The following is a 20,757-nucleotide window of genomic DNA, read 5'->3' as shown; positions in this document are numbered from 1 at the left end:
CCCCATGATCCCCGTATGTCCTGCCAGAGCCACATACCAGAATTTTAGCAGAGCCCAGTGTAGGCAGAAATTTTGTTATGCCCTCAATAAAGATCATAGAAACTGATCTAAGAAGCTATATAGTAGGACTGGTATTTATGTGGGTGCTAGCAGCCTAAAAGAAACATGTATCTGAGTAGCCAAAAAGAAAGCAAGTTAGGGGCCAGATGATAAACTTGGAATCAATGGATGTGCTTTTGAGCACACAACATTGTCATCCAATCACTTTTTATGATGATACATTTCTAGCTTCCAAGGAAATCCTACTAGTTGCACCACTAGCAGCAATGGTGCTGACATACATTGTGTGACAAGTTTAGTAAATTTATTGCATTTATGTCCAGCTCCTTTTTCATGCAGCATAATTTTCATGCTCATTTATTTGAGTCTTAATCCTAACTGCTAAATCCACAATTCCAGGACTTTTATCTTTTGAAGTATTGTGTTCAGCTCTGGAGTCCCCAACACAAGGACATGGAACTCCTGGAGCAGGTCCAGAGGAGGGCCACAAAGATGATCCGAGGGCTGGAGCACCTCTGCTATGAAGACAGGCTGAGAGAGTTGGGGCTGTTCAGCCTGGAGAAGAGAAGGCTCCAGGGTGATCTTAGAGCAGCTTTCCAGTACCTAAAGGGGGCCTACAGGAAAGCTGGAGAGGGACTTTTTACAAGGGCGTGTAGTAATAGGACAAGGGGCAATGGATTTAAACTGAAAGAGGGCAGATTTCGATTAGATATAAGGAAGAAATTTTTTACATTGAGGGTGGTGAGGCACTGGAACAGGTTGCCCAGAGAAGTTGTGGATGCCCCATCCCTGGAAGTGTTCAAGGCCAGATTGGATGAGGCTTTGTGCAACCTGGTGTAGTGGAGGATTTCTCTGCCCATGGCAGGGGCGTTGGAACTAGATGATCTTTAAGGTCCCTTCCAAACCTAACCATTCTATGATTCTATGATTCTATGATTCTTGCACAGTTTAGAAAGCAGTGATGTGGAGGTCAACATTTGAGCTAGGGACCTAAGCTCTTTTTATAGACAGTTAAGAAAAATGAGCATATTCAGGGTGCATTCGTTTGACCTAGTTTGAATGTCTGCATTAGGATATGTCATGCCATAAGATGTCATCCTCACCTGATGTGAGCTGGATGACTACACTGCATGTAGGTGAATGTCTACATCTGTTCAATAAATACAGCCCTTAAAAAAATGTGATGCCTTCCAAATGTTTACAAGCCCTATCATATAATTCAGTAGAGCATGCTCACCACAGTATATTTTCTATCATATGTCTTAATTGTGATTCCAAATTTCCAAGCCAATAAATTATCAAGAAATAAACCAGGATCTAAATTTGTAGCCTGGTAACCACTGCTCCACCTTTAGCATGTGCATACACACTGAGCCTACCAGATCTTCACACAGTGGCAGTGGGGTGAGATCCTTCGTATTTACAGGCAGTAAGAACATGAATGGAGGCAGGGTCCACAAACATCTGATGTGTTGCTAACTCAAACCCTAGCTCACTTGTCACCTCATCATTTGTTTGTGCAGCAACACTTGGGCAGAGATGCTGCTTTGAACTTTCAGAGCTATGCCCTTACTGAGTCTGCAAACAAAACCACCCTGCCCCTCTTCCCACCGCTTCCTTCACACATCTTCTCCTTTCTCTTGTCCTTTCCTCTACTCAATAAATTTTTGAAGACTTAGCATGGAAATCCTCGTGAGGTTTTGTCTAGACTTGCCCTTTCTGATGTTTATCTTTGAGAGAGCATTGCCATGGTCCCAGTATCGTTCTTTCTATGGCAGCTCTGCAAAGCACAGAAAGCATTTCTGACATATACTCCTATGTATTTTGTGACATGAAGAAACTTTCAACTGATTCTTTTGAGTGCCTGACCTACATTCCAGCATATATTTTCTTTTACGCATGTTTTATCTTCTTGGGTGACATAGCAACTTTCTGGAAGATCAGAAATTAGATCAAACCGTGGGAACAGAAAACAGTACAAAATTATTTCATTTACTGACTACAGAAAAGGCTGTGGCTTCTGGTCAAGAGAACCTTTTCATAGTTCTTTTTTATGAAGATTTAATGTTTATTCCTTCCTTAATAAAAAAAACCCAAAACACTTCTGCAAGCTGAATCACTGCTCTGGAATTAATGTTAATGTCATTTGGTCACTGCTGTCCTGAGAGAAAATGTCGCATGTCCAGACAGTGTAGTTGAAAGAGCAGCAAATTGTTACCATGCCACTAGGCTGAACTAGCCTCATTTTTTAGTTATTTTTAACTTCAAGTGAATTTTACAATTTTTTTGTTTACTTTTTTGGTATAAACAAAAAAGCTTTTTAACAAATGATAAAGAAAGGGTTTTTTTTCTGAGAAAACAAGCTGGAATGTGAAACTCAGCTAAATAACCTTCTCTGAAGTAGAGAAAGATAAATTAAAAATAGAAATAACCATTAGCTACGTACTTTTTATTTTTAAGCCTGCTGACTCTTTCAGTGCTACTCCATGTTTAACAATTGAATGTCACACAGCTTGAGACACTTGAGAAAGTTTTGCTTAATTTGCTTATCAATATTCAAGTTAGATCATAGAAGTCCATCTCTTCCTAACACCAGTAAGCATGTGGTGGTAGAAGCTAATGCCAGCCCTACAGTAAAATACAAATTCAGAACATAAATTTGAGAAGATGCAGGCCTATGACATTAAATGTAAATGTAACAATCCACTGGAGAAATAAAATAACAAGTTTTTCTCATTCCTCTTAGAAGACTGAATCCTACTACACGAAATAAAGGGTGAACGTTGAAACATGGGCACTTGAGGAAGCCGTGCTGCTTGGTTGCATGATGAATTTTATCCTGTTTTAGTTGCAGTTTCCCAGCTCTCTCACTGCCACACATTTTGCAGGAAACCTTCTGCTTTTGTTTAGACCTTGAACGAAGACATTTTGACCCAACCTGAACTCCTTAACAGATTTCCTGAAGGTTTTAACATGCTCTGGAAACGTGCACCTGTGGTGGTCGTGCAGCAGCAATGGCTGGTGCCATCTAGTGAGGAGCTTCTGAATGCTCACTGCGAATTGAAGTTGATCATCTGTCTTTTAGAAAAATAGTCATTATTACAGTCCTGAAGACACAGAAATAAAGTGCCATGCTATTATGTTTAATAACCAAGCCTGCACAAACTTCAGGATTTTTTTTTTCTCCCAGATAATCTTTCTTTCCAGTGGCTAGCATTAGCTATGTTTTGCCCTATATATTTACATTTTATACCATTCCACAGGTTATTTTGACCTACTTTTCCCAGGTGGAATTGCAAATATGTTTAAATCTTTCTAAAAGAAAATTCTGAGTTAGTGAAGTGAATGGAACCATTCAGACTACGTATCGATGTACAGCATAATGATGTATGGTGTAGAAATCATAGAATCAATCACAAAATGGTTTGGTTTGGAAGGGACCTTAAAGATCACCTAGTTCCAACCCCTCTGACATGGGCAGGGACACCCTCCACTAGACCAAGTTGCTCAAAGCCTCATCCAGTCTGGCCTTGAACACTTCCAGGCATGGGGCATCCACAACTTCTCTGGGCAACCTGTTCCAGTGCCTCACCACCCTCAGAGTGAAGAATTTCTTCCTTAGATCTAGTTGAAATCTTTTCTCTTTCAGTTTAAAGCCATTGTCCCTTGTCCTGTCACTACATGTACCAGTCTCTTCTGCATCATGGTAGATGTTGTGTTCACGAGTGACTGAAGCTGTACCCAGCGAAGCTTTGAAAGTGAGATGTTTTAAACTTGGTTTATTCCAGTAACCACTGAGAAACATGGGCAAACAAAAATTTCATCTTAGTAGAGCTGCAGGAAACAAAGACTCAAAGACTCTGCATGTTATCTCTGCCATGGAGAGATTATGCAAAAATAGTGAGTTAAGATCCACAGGGTCTTAAACTTTATTTGGAATTGTTTCTGTAAATAGTCAGAGGGCATTGTGCGACAAGCTCTCTGGAGATCTGTCTGCACTGGGCAGCCTGGGGCCTCGGGAAGTAGTCGTTGACTCAAAATGAACGAGTTGAGTGATGGCAGCAGGATACTCCATGTGCTCTGCCTTTCTCTGCCTCTCAGCCCAAAGCTGTGCAACCCCATAGCTGAAATATTTCTGGCACAGAGTGCACTGCATGGAACCGAAACCCCAAACTCTTCTTTTACATGTTGCCCTCTAATATGTTCAATCCATAAAATCCTGGATTTACTGTCCAGGAGGAATGCCAGGTGATACACCCATCCCAGTCTGTCTCAGTGTGCCGCAACAGAGTTCTTGAGGTTGTTCCTTGTAGTTTATATTTTGGGGGGTGGGGGGAGCTCTAAGGTCATACATTTTTCAGTTGGGCTCAACAATTGCTTTACTCTGCCTACCTCCATGGAAGCTGCCTCAGACAGCTGCAGATTCCCTAAGTTTACACCCTGTTCTCCATATTTTGCCAGCATTATATTTAAAAACTTTCCTGTTTCTTTCCTGTGCGCCTGCAGCGATGCCTTTTCCTTAGTTAGCATTTTTAATCAGCTCAGAAGTTGCTTGTTTTCCTTATAATCGACTTTATTCCCTGGTGGGTTGCTCTCTGTTCTACTTACTGGTCTCTCTGTAGCGGGATTGCATGGAGCTCCTTGCTGTCACGTTCTTTCCCCATGTCCTGGTTTTAGCTGGGACAGGGTTAGCTCTTCTTTTTAGCAGCTAGAAGAGCTCCGTGTTTTGGTTTTACTCAGAGGCTCGCTCTGAGAAGAATGCTGATAGCGCACTGATGTTTATAGTTGGCACTGAGGTCTCAAGGACTTTTTCAGCTTGCCGGGTTCTTGCCAGTGTGCAGGAGCACAACAGGATAAGGGGGAAGCATAACCGGGACAAGGGGTCCACGACTGTCCTTACGATTTGTACCTGAACTTAAAACTGAGGGCCAAACTGGCCAACTAGTATTCCATATCATGCAGCATCATGCCCAGTATAAAAGTGAGGGTCAGCCGGAAAGAAGGGCTTTTGCCCTTCCGGGACTCTCACTTTCGGGCTCTCAGAGTGTTTTCTCTGTCTCTCGCTCTCTGTCTCGGGGCATCCCGTTCATCCAGGATCGCGGTATCGGGTTTTATCTGTTTCGGGATTGCAGCCTTGGTCAAGGGGTGGTGAGCAATTACACCGTACATCACTCGTTTGCATATGTTTATCCTTGTACATATCTGTATATATATATATATTGGTAGTGGTAGTAGCAAATTGTTCTTATCTCAACCCTCAGGTCTCTTTTCTTTTTCCTCTTTGATTCTCTCCCTCATCCTTGGGGTGGGGGAGGGTGAGGGGGGACTCTGTAGGGTATAGTTGCCGGAGCGGCCTAACCCACCACACTCCATCAGTTCTTACAGGGACAGGCTGAGCCCTCTTACGAAAAGTCCCAGTTCCCACTTGTCCATTACAGTCAGATCACCCTTCCCACAGGAAGTGAACTTGTCCTTTCACCAATGACCTTTTTAAAATGTCAGGGAATTAATCTCCTTTCTTCTTGTCCACTATTAAATAAATGATGGCTTCCAAAGATCATTTTCATGTGGGGAATACTGAATCATCACATTCCGTATACCAGAAGCAGTTGCAAAACAGAAGTCTGTAATGAAATGTGGAGAATTAAGCTCAATGACAGCGAAGCTCTTCTGTAATTCTGATTCTGTCTTCTCATTATTGCAAATCAACAGTTTTCTCCTTTCTTCATATCTACACACTGGTAAGTGGGTTTTTCAGCAATTCGTGATGACGTTCTTGTATTTTAAACCTTTGGAAGAGGTACTGTTGTTTATTGTGTCTTCATTTGTATAGCACCTCAAACAATTCATTACTCTCAAAATTAGTGCATTTTCCTCTACCAGTTTTGTTTCCATGGTAAGAATTTAGCAGCAAATTAGAGGGAAGAAAGTATTGCAACATGATATCTTTTTCATCTCACTGATCATAAAAGAACTGGAAATTAAAGTTGAAGCTGCAAAACATGAACATTCAGTACAGATTTAGAAGTTTATTCAGGATCTTCATAAGTCCACTGGGACTTAATTGCAAAATGCAGTTATTAAGTTCAATCACAACCCCGACAGCGTTTTCTTTCATGCACGTCACTGGACAAGCGACAATGTATATATAACATTGCAAATATTTTCTGGGAAGATTTCCTTCAGGATTCCTAAATTTCTGACCTTTGCTCCTCTCTGTAAATAGCTTTAGCACATGGCTGGGCCGGCCACATGAATTGTGCGAGACCCCTTCCAGTCAGCTGAAGTCGCAGGAAGAGCAAAGCAGGGATTGCCTATTTAGGAGTGTCTCATGACATTGGGAGCTTTGTAATTCATCTGAACGGTGGTGGGACTTTTGTATAAGAAGAAAGAAAAAACTTCTTGTTAGTCTTCAAGATATTCCATCAGCCCACTTTTTCCTTTTCTTTTCGCGTGCTCCCTCCAAGGTGCTGGCCATAGAATACCACGCACGCTTTGGTAAGCCTCTTAACACTGGCCTGTAAATCCAGTGGTGGGTGATATGGGGTAATCATGCCACGCTCTGGATTCAGGAAGAGTTCCAGTTCACCCCAGCAAAATGGAAAGCCTTCTGCCAGAGAGCACGATGGGCCAGAGCACATTTCTGCATTGCTTCATCATTTAAGGAAAGAGAGCACCAGAGAAAGTACTTTGTGAGTTGTCTAAAATATGATGGATAGGGATAGCATGTTTCCCTAGGCTTGCCTTTTTTTTTTTTTTTTTAACATGGAAATTTAATATGGACACAATTTCACAGCTTTGGAGAATTTTCGAGGATTTCTGACCCTCCAGGAGCAGAAGCAGAGCAGTACCATGCATGGCATGTTTCACACAGGGGAGTTCGAGACTCTAATAATTGAGTCATGCTTTATTTGACTAAACCTTTCAAATTGATTGTCCTTGCTTAAATCTCCTCGATGACCTTTGCGAAAGAGAGAATGTTCTTAGGTCATTTGCTAATGTAAAAGGGACGTGCTTGTTCAACAGAAGATCTAACATAAAGAAAGCGGAGTAGAAGCTGACATGTCTGAGTTAACAAAGGTTAACAAAGTTAATTCAGTTAACAAGCCACAGTAGTAACTGCCTAAAGAATTACACAAACATTGTCATGATATTAAGTACTTCCCCAGCGCTGACTGTAGCTTTGTGCTAAACTGGTCCCAGAAGGATCAATTCTCTTGTCTTTATTGCAGATAATGCTAAATAACCTCTATTCCTCAATAAATAAGTGATCAGATAATTACCAGGAAAGCACCGGGAAGGGGCGCTGGCGTTGCCCAGCTCTCTTCCTTATTTTCCATTCCTTGTTTACTTCTTCCTCCACACCAGACTGGAAAATAGGACTGGAAGTGGAAAAGTGGTATTTGGTGTAGGAATTAAGGGGGTTAACCATGCTCCATGTAATGCCACCTTTGAAGTACTGCAGCTCTGCACGGCCCCTGCAGGAGGCCAGGCATGGGTTTGACAGTTCTGAACATAAACCCAGCGTTTTATCAGAAGTTACAGTTCCATATTTTACACATGAGCTGTCTGCAGCCTACTGCCGACAAAAGGGGTGTAGATGGGCACGAAAGAGACAGTTTGCGTATCTCAGGTGGATGAGTAGCTTTTGGAATTTATTTGACTTCTTTTGACTTTCAGGTACTTCAAAAATGAAGCGGCATTTTCAGTGTACAGAATCCATATTTTCCTTTCTTTGTGAAAGTAACTGAAACATTTGTTTTCAGAACCTCTCAAAATTCAGTTGAAATTGGTGCCAACTCATATCTCTATGATTTAATTTTATTAATTTTTCTGTGTTCTTCACGTGTGTATGAGATGCGTTTTCTTCCTTTTTAAAAGATCCTTTTCCACTTTAGGTATATGGGGAAGAACAAACTAGCTTAAGTATGTAACTAAGTTTTAAGGCTTTATAGTAAGATGGAAATATTTTATATTGATATATGCATAAGAATTGATACTGCTGTACAAAAAAATAATAAAGAACACAGAGTGTGCATTTTTTAAAATGAATGAAATATCTATTCTTTTCCTAAAAAGGCAGTTTCATGATGTATGCTCAGATGTACACTCTCTTAATTCCTTTATACTTAAATTTTGAACCATAGTAGATAAGAAAAGTTGAGAAATAGTAACATCAGAAAAGACTTCTTTTTCCTGATCTCGCAGCTCACATTGATGAATATTGGTTCAGATTTAAATCATCATTCTAGTGCATCTAATCAGCATCTTTCCATTTGAGTCAGATAACTAAGAAAAGTATATCTGCTGTGAATCTGTTTAGACAGAGATCTGCACCTCCATAGGATAACTTTTAGAGATTCACTAATTTTTAAAAAACTGAAAACTACTGATGTGGAGAAAGGTGCATCTGTAATAGCCAGCTGTAGCGGGCGTAAGGAAATGAGCATCCACTCGTTCAGATGCGTATGCCTCCTGCCAACACAAATCATATTATATTTTCAATGTATTCATGTAACATTTGTTACTTATTAGTTTGTTAACTTCAAAAGATATTTGCTCCTAGCATCTAATAATCCACATGAGCAGGCTTGGTTTAGAAGTAGGGATGCTACATAAAGTTGGGCTTGGTTGTAAGCAGAAGAGAGATTCTCTTTCATCCTGACAGCTCAAACACTTAAATCCATGGTGTCTTTTGTCAATGCTTCTAAACCATCAGTTTTGTCAAATTAATCATAACAGTACAGCAAAAGATCCGTACTGTAAGAGATCCATCCTGGTGGCTTGTCCTGAGGAACTCCATGTAATTAATTCTTCATACTGGCTGATTCCTAGTCTTCCTCCAAGAAAACAAGTAGCACTGATATTTGTACTTTGTTTGGCTATGTCAGCTTCTCAATATGGACTCATTTGATATAATACAATAGGATTTAAAATATAGAAACCTACTCCAACTAACTGTTGTGACAGCCATTTTCCACAAAAGCAGTGTGGAAAATTGATTTATTTTTAAAACTAGAAGAAAGCTGTGTTTCAGTCATAGTGGGGTTTTTTTGGGTTTGCCATATCAAGACAATGGTAGCATGGATAAATGTTAATTATAGATAGATTGCTGACAATGAAGTTTTGAAAGTGTGTCACAAATGAGCCTATCCTTCAATATGAGAATAAAATAAATTTTGCCTCATATCAATAGGGCATTGTTGAGTATCTTTACTACCACTTCCTGAATATAAAGAAATTAGGATTTTTTTAAAGTCCCCACGCTGCCCTCCTTCACGTCTCCCACCTCAATGGCATTAAATGAAGTTGAATTGTTATCCTTCTTGGATAGGGATTGCATTCACCTTCTAGATCTTTTTTTCAGGCATGGGTGAGAGTGTATTTTATACTAAAACAAGGTGTTATGATCAACTCGTTTGTATAAATACAGATCTGTTTGTTCATGTTTTGCTGTAATTCTTTCTTTGTGAGATATTGATGCTGTTGCAGACTGGTTGTGAAAAATCTAATTGCATTTTAAACATACTTTCTTTGGAAGCCACTTAATTAGAACACCTTGGTAAATGGTGCTTCGCGCCATTGAAGCATGTTTCTCCAGAAAAGGTTGCAACGATTTACTATTAGTTTCATCAGTGCGCTGAGGACTGTAGAGCCCGCAAAACACATGTGCCTTCAGTGACACTATGTCTGGAATGGCTTTCAAATACTTTGGTTCACAGATCTCAGACATACTGTCACAACCCATTACTTAAACCACCATTGTGTCATTTCAAAATGATTTTTTCCCTTGCTGAGCCTTGTGATGTTGGCAGTCAACAGGGAATTATTTTTAAACAATGTTTGAAGTAGCCCGAAGAGACAAACTGGCACTGGAAGGAAGAATGGCAAGGGAGCCCTGCGTCCAGCTCTTCAACCCGGATGGATGCCTGCACATCTAATGATTTTCAGGCCCCACTGCTAAATAGAAATATCATGCTCAAAGAGGCAGAAATTCCTGCCATTAAATATCAGACTCCGTTTGTAAGAAATACGACCACTAAGCAGATTTCATAGTTAGACATCTTTTACTTACTTGGAGTGTAATTGGTTATGTTGTAGGTCAGTGAGAATCACTCTTTGGAAGCCTTATTCCAAAGAAAACACTTTTTTCACAGAGTAGCCATGAATATTCAAGTAGGGAATATTGATTTGAGTGTTAATGTCCATGTATTGATATTGTGGTGCACACTGCGGTCACTGTTGCTGGAGTTTCTCTGTGTGGTGTTCCAAATGACGTTCATTAGAGTCTGGCCTACTGGAACAGAAGGAGATTCTGTTTATTTTCACTTGACGAGATTGACTCCATTGCAGCAGTCATAACTAATCCAACTTCATGTATCACAACTAAATAAATGCTTTTTTATTATTTTTATCAGGGCCAGCCAGGACTCCTTGGATCACAGGGGTTCACTGGACCACCAGGATTGATGGGGATCCCAGGATTGCAAGGTCCCAAAGGTCACAAAGGTGAAAGAGGATATCCAGGAATAAGTGGACCCAAAGGAGAAATGGTAACTTTTGAATATCCGATGGTTTAGCTAATGAGCAAAATACTGGGCAGAACGTTGTTTTAATTGTGTTGTTTCACTCTAGGGGCAAAGAGGAGTCACTGGGTTCCCCGGGGCAGATGGCATTCCTGTAAGTAGCCAGTTACTTCACCGACTGCGAGTATTGCAGGCTAATTTAAAGCTTTTGTACTTTAATTAAAGTCTCTGAACTAAATTCTGCATCAGCCACGTACACTCTTTTAGGCTAAGGGCATTTATTGAAGTGAGTAGAGCTGCAGATACACAACAAGAGAGCAGAATCTGTGCCCCCTCTCATTCTCTCTGGTAATTAAGTTCCTTTTGCTTTGTCCTATGGAGCAATCCGCTTGTAAAAGGGGACAAGAAAGGATGGAAATTTCCTCTGTCCCTGGAGATTACCCAGCTAAGCATGTTCTTTTGTAGGAAAGAGCTGTGAGGTAAGTACTTCATATTTGACTTGTGAGTAAAGGACACTAGTGGGTCATTCCTTAATTATTTCAGAGTTGCAAAGCACATAGAAAGACCAGTGATTTTAAGCATACTAACCGTTGTTATTCACTTTATAGCTCATATGGCATGCTTGAGATAGTGTTAAAAACTTACTGAATGCTAAACAGTATCAAACTTTGAACAAATCGACCAGGTCCATGAAACTGAAACATTCAAAGAGAAAAACCGGGTAAAGTTCACAGCACAGTATTTTCCCAGCTTATACTTCTTTACATCTTGTGTCATAAAATAACAAAGAAATCTGAGTCACTGGAATCCCTGGACAGAGTTCCCAGGCTTGGGTTTCCTTTGTAGTGCTCCCTGACACTGGAGCTCCGCTCTGCAGCCCACGCATCCATATCCATTCTGCTTTCACCCTTTTTTGTTTCCAGAAGAGCTCCCTATCGAGTTTCAGGGCTTTCTCTCTCACAATCTTCCTCTTCTCCCTCTTCCTCACTCTTAAAGAAAAAGCAGAAGACCCTCTTTTCCATTCCTGTTAACACTCCTGAAACCAGGGATCTTGTTTGTCTCACCACATCGTGCTGAGTTGTTTCTGAGCACTCTAAGGTCCTGGGAAGGAGAGTAAATTGCTTTCCTGTGCAGCTCCATGTTGCTATAGCTGGACAGCTTCTCTTACCTGAGCAAGTTTTCTTTGTTAGCCCTGCCTTCCCAACCTCTGCGCATTGCGTTGTGAGGGATAAATACCTTGAAACAGTACTTTAACCTGCATGTTCATTGTGTCCTGTCCTCGAGCCCCCTGCCCTTCCCACTTGGTTACGCTCTCCGACCCGTTTTCTCAAGCCGAGACTTGACTTGGACCATTGGAAAACAGATAGAAAGGCACATGTACGAATGGTAATGGCACAGTGCTAGGACGTGGGGCTGGAGGCCAAGAGAGGACAGTGGCAAGCCTGAGTCTCTTCTGGGGTGGGGAATGCCAGTACTTGATGGAGCTAGGTAAGGGCATGGACAGATTTCTTTTTCTTCTAAGCAAGGGAGTAGATGCAAAGAGAAAACTCTTGCTACAGACAGGGGAGAAGGAAGAAATGTTTTATGTTGGTTTCCATTTTTTTCTGACTGAGTTGCCTGGAAGAAAGAGCTGCTCACTAGCAGATTTGCTTCTCATCAGCCTCAGTGCAAACTAGAAGCAACAGCAATTAAGGTGAATGTAGGTACAGCAATGGAAACCCAGTTTGAGACAGGAGTAACTATTCGGAGGCTCCATATGGAGGTTCTGCAGTGTCCCGGGCTCCCTTGCTTTGAGCCCTGCTATTTTTTTCTGTACTTACAGCCTCATCATGACACCCAACCCAGCTCCAAAAGCATCTCTGACTTTTTCACAACTTGGAAGCTGTTCAAAGCCAGCGAGGAACCTTTCTTCCCACTCTTCCAGTGTAAAGCACTGAAATGCTTAACAAACACAGTTTTCGGTGGCTCCCTGCACAGCCGCCTCATCTGGCTTAGTTCTCTGCTTAACAGAGCCTGCATTGAACATAGCTTTCCTACACTTTCTGAAAGGTCCTTCACTACTCATTTTTTCATGCTGTCTGGGGCATCTGGTTCAAGCTGCAGCTATATTAAAAAAAGACACTGTCTGTTTCTGTCTTTGAAAATCATAGTTTCCCATGGATCCCAGCCTTGGGCTTAATGTGAGAATGTCTAAATACTATGTGACTACAGGAAAAGGAAAACTAGAAACAGATGGATAGATAAACACTTTTTTTTTTCCTCAACAGGGTCATCCAGGGCAGCCAGGATCAAGGGGGAAACCGGGTCATGATGGCTGTAACGGGACAGTGGGTGACCCTGGTGACTCGGGAAGTCCTGGACTCTCTGGTTTCCCTGGTACCATTGTAAGTAGCTGGCAGTAAGTGAGCACCTGAAGCTAAAGTCATTACTGAAGTGAGTTTCATTCATGTATGTGTTGAAAGCGAATGGAATGTCTCTCAATGGAGCTCCCTTTTAGCCAAGCAGAGCATCTGTGTGGACTTACCATGGACACGCCACTCAATACTTAGTTATTAAATTGCAGCCAGGGCTGGGAGGTCTGCCCAGAGCTATACCTGTCACGTAGGTCTTGTGGAGAGATTATGTCAGGAAAACCTGTTCAGCTTTATCCAACAGTGACAAAAGAAGACAGAACTCACAATTCCCAATGAAAGTAACCTTTTCCTTCCCTGCCCAATGCTAAAAGTATTGGCTTTCCATTGCATGATACATGGGACCGTGCTGAGGTGAGCAGTGGGGCTCCTGGATTTACCAGAGCACGTGCCATCCCTGAGGAGCTGCAGCTGCTGTTCTAGCTAGGAGGTACAACCCTGTAATGGCACGCCAGGGTAGTGGGAGTTTCTTCCCCCAGAATCAGAAATTCATTATTTTATGTACTGTGAGGGTTTACATTTTGTTTTTAAACCATGAATTTCCAGAGCTAGGCATAGTCTGCCTCTAAACAACGGTATGTATACACTCATGAAAACCACTGCAGATATTTTTCATTATTCTTAGCTGTTCATGTGTTAATATATATGATACAAAAGCTTACTTCTTCTGGTGTTTTGGTCATCTCCAGGGAATCCAAGGACCAAAGGGACAGAAAGGGGAGCCCTATATACTGCCACCGGACATCGCGAGCCGATACCGGGTACGTCTCTAACTCCTGTGAGTTACTCATGCTCAGTGCTGTTTTACAAGCAAATGATGGAGAGTTAATTTTTCCTGCACTCTGAGGGACACATCCCAAGAGGCCCACTTCGATTCTGTACAGGGTTTGCAAGGCAGCTTCTGCTTTCTCTGGTTATGGCAAAGCCTATTTTAGATTTTATCCAGGGGATTTTATCCAGGGGAAAAAATCTCCACTCACTTATTTGCAAGGAATTGCAGCCTACAGGTGGATTGCAAAGGCACTGGAAATGTTGTAGTTCAAGTATTACTCTCTTTATTCAATGACTGCCTTTGTATCATGCATGGCAAAATCATCACTTTGCCATAGTTTTGTCCATTGAATGATTCTATTTACTATTAGCATCCTCTCTGTACGATTTTCATGCAGCAGTTTGATTGACTTGGGATAAAATATGCTTCAATGTATTATTTAGTTATATTATATGCTTCAATATATTATTATAATATGCTTCAATATATTATTTAGTAAACCCCAAGTATTCCTACAGGTGCTTTTACTGTATCTAATCCTTAAAACTTGTTTTGTAATCACTTGTAGCTTTTTCTCATATATATAGTCGTATAATTTGAAAGTATCAGATAAAGATAAGGAATTACATATGCTGTTAGAGTATAAATTGTGACAAATTTATGTACAAAGCTGCATCTGAGCTGTACTCAGCACAGAAAGGATCTGCTGACATCGTTTCTGTATATTTTGTGCCAGTGATGAGTGCCAAAATAGGGTTTTCTGTTGACATGTTTGTAAGATTGTTGTATTTTTTAATGGAATCTTCTTTGCCTTTCAGAAACTCTTTAAATCTGCACTTGTTATTAATTAGGAATGATTAAGAGTTGCTCGAGTATATTGTGCCCAAGGATGGATACAGACACCTGTATTCATTTCAGAAAGTGCTTGGTTCCACAAGTTACTCTGTTAACTAGACTCAAATTAACTAGATAGTTAGGATGCTATTCAAAATGATTAAAGGTGTCTGGACTGAATACCACATTATTTATGGGTATTGGAAGGTCTTTGCACTAGAACATTTTTGGATCCAATTTCCAAAAACATTTCAACATGTACTGCAGTTAAAATATGTGGTCACTGAAAAACACTATGTTCCAAATGCTTTTAGTGACTCAGAAGAGAATCAAAATGATTTGGTAATTCCCATGCAACCCGTGAAAAATGAGCTTGTTCTTTCAGCTAAGGTTATAGCCCAATTAAGCCACTGGTTAGATTAGATTTTTCAAAAAAGAATTAACATGGTCTGTTCTCCATTTCAGCCTTGTAGTTTGGATACTTAACTTCCTTAGCCAACTTTGTACCCTCCTACTCTATTGCATGCAACTGTACTATATATAGAAAGTACAAAATTCGTGTGGCCCACACTCAGTTATCTCAACACATGTATAGAATGCATCTATATGTAAGGATTTGTATAGCATTGTATGCTATGGGTAGTTCTGGGGATGGGAAAAAAATTAGTGTGAAAAAGATTTTATTCTATTTTGTATATAATATTTATTACATTTCTTACTTTTTTGTTTTTTTTAGGGGGAACCTGGGGACCCAGGGTTCAATGGTTTTCAAGTAAGTAGTATTACAGCAGATGTGATAAAGTGTCAATAGTAACTGATACCAGAACAACGCTAATTGATGGTTGGGTTTTTTTTCATTTAAAGGGACCTCCGGGTACACTGGGTATTCAAGGACCTGTTGGTCCAAGAGGAGAGCAAGGAAGACCAGTAAGTATGTTGAAAATACGTTCTGTAGGAAATTAACCTAACAGAATAATCATCTCAGCAAATTCCATTGTGTTGGATCGTAACCTAGCAAATGGATAGAAAAAACAGGTTACAAATAACAAGTAGGTGTCCTTGGGTGCAAAAGCTTTTAAAAAGCACTGGGAGACACTAACTCTGCAAGGATAAATATTGTGAAAAGAGGTATACTTTTTTTCACCCTGTGTTGCCTGAGGCTTTGATTTGTGCTGTATTTCTTTAACCTCCTTGAAAGAGTCTTGTTTGTAAAGATTATTCAACGCTGTCCAGTCTACATCCCCCTACACTGAGTTATCAAAGATATCAGGCCCTAAATACGTTATCTTTTCTGCTCATAAAGGATATGTATATTAGCTCTCCACACTTCCCACAAGAGATTGAGTAGATAACATTCTTCATTAGTATTTGGAATACAATTTTATTTTTAAACTACTTTTCAGTCATTTTTTCCAAAGTCAACATCTACAGCATTGACGTTGACAACTGTTGCTGGATAGTTCTTTGGGAAGATTATGTTCTCTCCAGATGCCATTTCCTACATTTCTTATTACCATGATTAATAGTTTTACGGGTGAGAAGCAGATGTTCACATTCAATATATTTCATTTTCTTTAGTCTTACTTTATTTTCCCGTAAGACAACTTTATAACATTTGCTTTTTTGTTTGTTTATTTTGTTTATTTTGTCAAAAGTCACTTCAGATCTGCTCTACATCACTGACTTGAGGGGGGGAGAAATTAATTCAGAGCTTCTTACATACAGTCTCCACAGCTGTTTGCAGAGATAGATGGACACACATACCACACAAAAAAAAACAAGCTCTAGGACCAAGTCCATAGCACGCTAAGCCTTTCCGAAGTTAACTTTCTGCGGTGGACTGTTTTATCATCTGGAGTAAGCTGCACCTTGTCTTTCTCCACTGGTCCTCCTGAAGAGAAATCTCCTCAGTCCTTTACTTACTCCTTCTATAGAGTGAACCGACAAAGTTCATGAGCTTCACACAGGAGCCCAGCTGGCAACAGCTTGTATTCCCAGTGCATTGTCTTGGATGTTAGAAGTGCTATGAACCATACATTTTCTGAGCCCTGTGACTACATCTCTCTGATTGCCATCTTGGCAAAATCTCTTTTGAACACTCTTCCAGAGTAGATGGATTCTCACCATCTCCAGCTCTTAACGAGTAAATATACCCAACTATATTTACCATTTCTAAAACACTGACTTATCTGTGAGAGGGATCTGGGAGCATTTCTCAGGTCTGACTTTGCATCATTCCTCTTCCCTAAGTCCTCAATCCCTCACAAAGGCAAGCGTGGCTCCTCTAAGTCCCTGCAGGGTCTTCAGGCAGTGAGATGCCCTGCACAGTGCATCTGCCCAGCAGATTAGGCAACAGCTCACAGACTGCTTGACTATCCAGAACTGATTCAAAAGTACTTTTTTTCAGAAGTCGTTGTTTTTTTTATGCACACGAAAATATGTAGCAAGACAGAGATGCATAGCAAGTTCAGGTCTCACCTGAATGTTGTTGTCTTTTTCTTGCAAGCTGGGCTTGATTTTGCATATCCCAGTTACATCCCCGTCGGGGCTCAGCGGGTAGATGGCTTGATCTGCAGCTCACTCTCTTTTCTATGCCTCTTATTCACCATCTTCCTCTCTGAACAGCTCATGCTTCTTATTCACCTCACCTTTCCTGCATTTGACAGATTTTTTAGTGCGTAGAGCCGTTTGGAGCCTCATAAATACCATAGCTGACTGAAGCGAGGCAAGTTGTCTCTCCACTTGATGGCTTTCCTACTGCTCTTCTTGTAAGACTCTGGCAGTGAGTTTTTTATTATTGTTTCATTTCCCACCATCTTCCTTTGATTTCATTCCATACAATAACAAACAGGTAATCTGAGATGTGTATGGTAGTTCAGTTCCCTTTACAGATCGATGCAGTACCAAGACACCAGTCCAGTGAAACACTTAAGGACATGCTTAACTTTAGGTATGAGCTTAAAACATTACTAAGTCAGGATCCAAAACCACAAGTTCTTATTACTTGAAATAAAAATGAGATTTCATTAGGTCTAAGATGGGAGGCTGTCACTCTGTTAGGAAAGATTACGATGTGACTTAGGAGAGTATTTTTCAGAACAGTAAACACAGCTAATATAGTGAGGATAGCACACTGAATGCTGAGGAATACACTGCCTTCTAAATATATACTTATATTTCAGATGTAAAGCCCTCCTGCGTGCATTGATTAGAAAGCAACAAGTAACTTGCTCTCCCCTGTTGTGTTTCCCCAGGGACCACCAGGACCTCCAGGACCACCAGGACCACAAGTAAGTCTTTGTGTCAGAGTGGTTTGTGTTGATTTTGTGTCACTGAGGTTTATACAAGACCAACTTGAAGACAGTAAAATAAAGAACCACAGGCTGCACCAAAGGCTGAGTAGCACAAGACCTTCTGTGTTGGCTGCATACCACAAGAAGTTAATCTTACACTGGGATCGCCTACCCTGAAAAGATTAAACCAGTTCTAGAGCCAGATTTAATTTGCTACTGTAGTCACAGTAGCTTCCCATGAACAGAGAATCCTTGCAGTCTTTACAATATTCAATTATATCTCAGTGGAAAAAATATATGAGTTCATTGTTCCAGCCCAGTTAGGTACTTTTATTTAACATTCAGTGCTATTTAAAAACTTGCAAAAGGAATGCTTGATCTTTTCATGACATTACTCAGTGAATGACTCAAAGTCTGTTGTAAAAAGCACTGGTAGCATGAGATTTTAATTAGAGTTGTCTTTCTGAATGTTTAGGTCTATAAAAATACTTTTAAATCTATAAAAATACTTTGAGGTAAACCTAGACTATTATTTGATTGCAGTTCTTCAGTGGTGTCCTACAGACTTGTAAGCCTGAAAAGGCCTTTAAGCAGGTTTAAATTTGAATTTTACATTAGAAAACTGAGTCGTACAGTTAGTAAATCTCGACCTATTGTTTTGCAGGGCAACAGGGGCCTTGGATTCTATGGAGAAAAAGGTGAACAGGTAAAGGAAAACTAATGAATTAGTATCACTACTAAAGGACAGGTTGATGTTACTTGTTATTTATGAAGGAACTTATTTTAAATACCTTCTTAATTTGCAATTATATAAAGTAATTGTAAGAGAAAAATAAAGTATAGCTTTGACAGTAATGATAATCTCTGTATGGAATGTCATAGCTGAACTAACTTCTACATGTCTAGGTCTAACTGTAGCCTCATTTACACCAACACAAATCAGAGGTAACACTTCTGAAATTTATAGAGCCAGACCACTTTATGTAGAGTGATAATCTTTACCATCAGTCTGGAAACATACAGGGCTAGAGCAAGTATTGCTATATGTTAATCCCAGCACAAAATAAATTTGTCTTGCCATCAATTTATTCAGAGGTTTAGAACCATACTCCTAGCAGGAGCAAATCTGCGTTGCTCCTTTTGCTGCAATTACTTAGACTCTGTGCCAATCAGCAGCTTGACAAGGTATTATAGCTGTTAGTAAATGCACCCTTATGCTTTTCCTGCAGGGCTCCCCAGGTCCTCCAGGTCCACCTGGGCTTCCTACAAGAGAACTGATGGGCGTTCCCTCTGACAAACACAAGGTAACTACAGGTTATTTTGCCAAAATACGCAAGGAACTAAGAGCTCTGCAGTACCAAAACTAAGATGCTGTAAAAATATGCTTTTACATATAGCACTTAGAAGACTTTAGTATATCAAAAGAGAAATCTGCTGCTTTCCCATGGCTTGGATTATGAGGTATTTATTGAAACTATGATGGATAAAGTCATTCAGAAGGCACTTCTCACTGATTCGAGGTGCCTTAGGCAAACTTGTTCTTTTTGATTGAGTATGCAACTATTAGCATATTAGCTACTTATCTGGAGAGCCTTTATATTCAATGGAGATATCATTAGTATAATAAGTAGACTTTAGGCTATCATTTATCTCATCCTAACAGGAACTCTTACTTTTGATCAGACAATTCATAGATGATTAGTAGATAAAAACGGGAGAATGATCATTTATTTATAGGCATTACTCGGGCACTCGCTACCCATACATCTCATGAACAAGCCTGAAAACAACCTAAGGTGTTCACATTCTTAAAAAATTTTTCAGAAATATTATCACATATTTTTAAAAAGCAAAATATTTTTCAATAACTTCTTATGAAAACATGCCTTTCATATGACAAGTATAGAATAAAGAACAGCACAGGAGTGGCGTTTTTTCTCTTGATAAACGTTTGTCATTTTGTGTTGAAGAAAAGTTACTGAAATGGAAATGGAAATGCCTAACATCTCTGAATACTTTTTCTTTACTGTTAGGGTGAAAGAGGAGAACCTGGACAAAAAGGGGAAGCTGGAAGTCCAGTAAGTCAAGTAGAGAAGAACAAAGACAAATAATAATATTGGAGTTAATACTGTTGCATTCTTCATTGAAATGATGCAATATAAATGTGGAGCAACATAAGCAGAGACACCAGTTCTGATGCTTTAGAAAAACTGAACAACATGACGTGTAATCCACTCCACAGTGCAATCAGTTGTTCTCTTACTGGTTTACCAAAATAAGATTTTCCCTCACACATTTTTTAATTTTAGCTTTAACTATTAATAAACCTCTTTACTGCTGCTGATCTACGTTTTAAAATTCCACTAAATTTGATTAAATAAGTATATATGAAAATTTTCTCAGTCCTTTTCAGTCTGCTCTCTAGCACATACAGACTTTTGGTCTCATTGGTCATTAAGTCTGTTGAGTAAGTTGACAGTAATCCCATGTGTTGCTGCATCATTTAGAGCTGTCAACCAGGCTTGACTGAACGTGGTTTAGTTAACTTACAGGCAACCTCTAGACTGTCTAAATAGCTTTGCCATTGAGTGGTTCCTTTTTACTTCCCAGAGTGGTTTAAAATACAGTCTTTACCAATTAGGGATGTCTCGCTGAGAGTTTTGCAGAGCTTTATTTTCTCAGATGGTCTGGTCAGCTTCTCCACAAGGTTACGGGAGAAGGTCACAGTGTGAGCCCTGATGTCCCTCCATGTGCAGTTGCTAGCCAATTCTTCAGCTGTTGGTCAGATTTTACACATGTAGAATTTTGGAAATTATATTAGAAAAACAGTAGATTTTATGCTGATGTAGCAAAACAGGATA

The 20,757-nt window shown here is 40.0% G+C and overlaps 1 protein-coding gene across 1 annotated transcript in view; it reads left to right on the top strand.

The window, feature by feature from the left end:
- COL4A2 (collagen type IV alpha 2 chain) overlaps positions 1–20,757 on the top strand; it is a 107,511-nt gene that overhangs the window by 46,300 nt on the left and 40,454 nt on the right. The window contains exons 3-12 of the mRNA XM_086615871.1: positions 10,479–10,613; positions 10,696–10,740; positions 12,854–12,970; positions 13,687–13,758; positions 15,340–15,375; positions 15,468–15,530; positions 17,858–17,893; positions 18,561–18,602; positions 19,126–19,200; positions 19,930–19,974. Of these exons, the coding sequence (XP_086471997.1) occupies positions 10,479–10,613; positions 10,696–10,740; positions 12,854–12,970; positions 13,687–13,758; positions 15,340–15,375; positions 15,468–15,530; positions 17,858–17,893; positions 18,561–18,602; positions 19,126–19,200; positions 19,930–19,974 (666 nt within the window). The remainder of the gene's footprint in view (positions 1–10,478; positions 10,614–10,695; positions 10,741–12,853; positions 12,971–13,686; positions 13,759–15,339; positions 15,376–15,467; positions 15,531–17,857; positions 17,894–18,560; positions 18,603–19,125; positions 19,201–19,929; positions 19,975–20,757) is intronic.

Source organism: Tauraco erythrolophus, chromosome 1, assembly GCF_009769465.1.
Source record: "Tauraco erythrolophus isolate bTauEry1 chromosome 1, bTauEry1.pri, whole genome shotgun sequence".
Taxonomy (NCBI): domain Eukaryota; kingdom Metazoa; phylum Chordata; class Aves; order Musophagiformes; family Musophagidae; genus Tauraco; species Tauraco erythrolophus.
The sequence above is the reverse complement of the archived record's forward strand: the minus strand, read 5'-3'. Positions and strand labels throughout refer to the sequence as shown.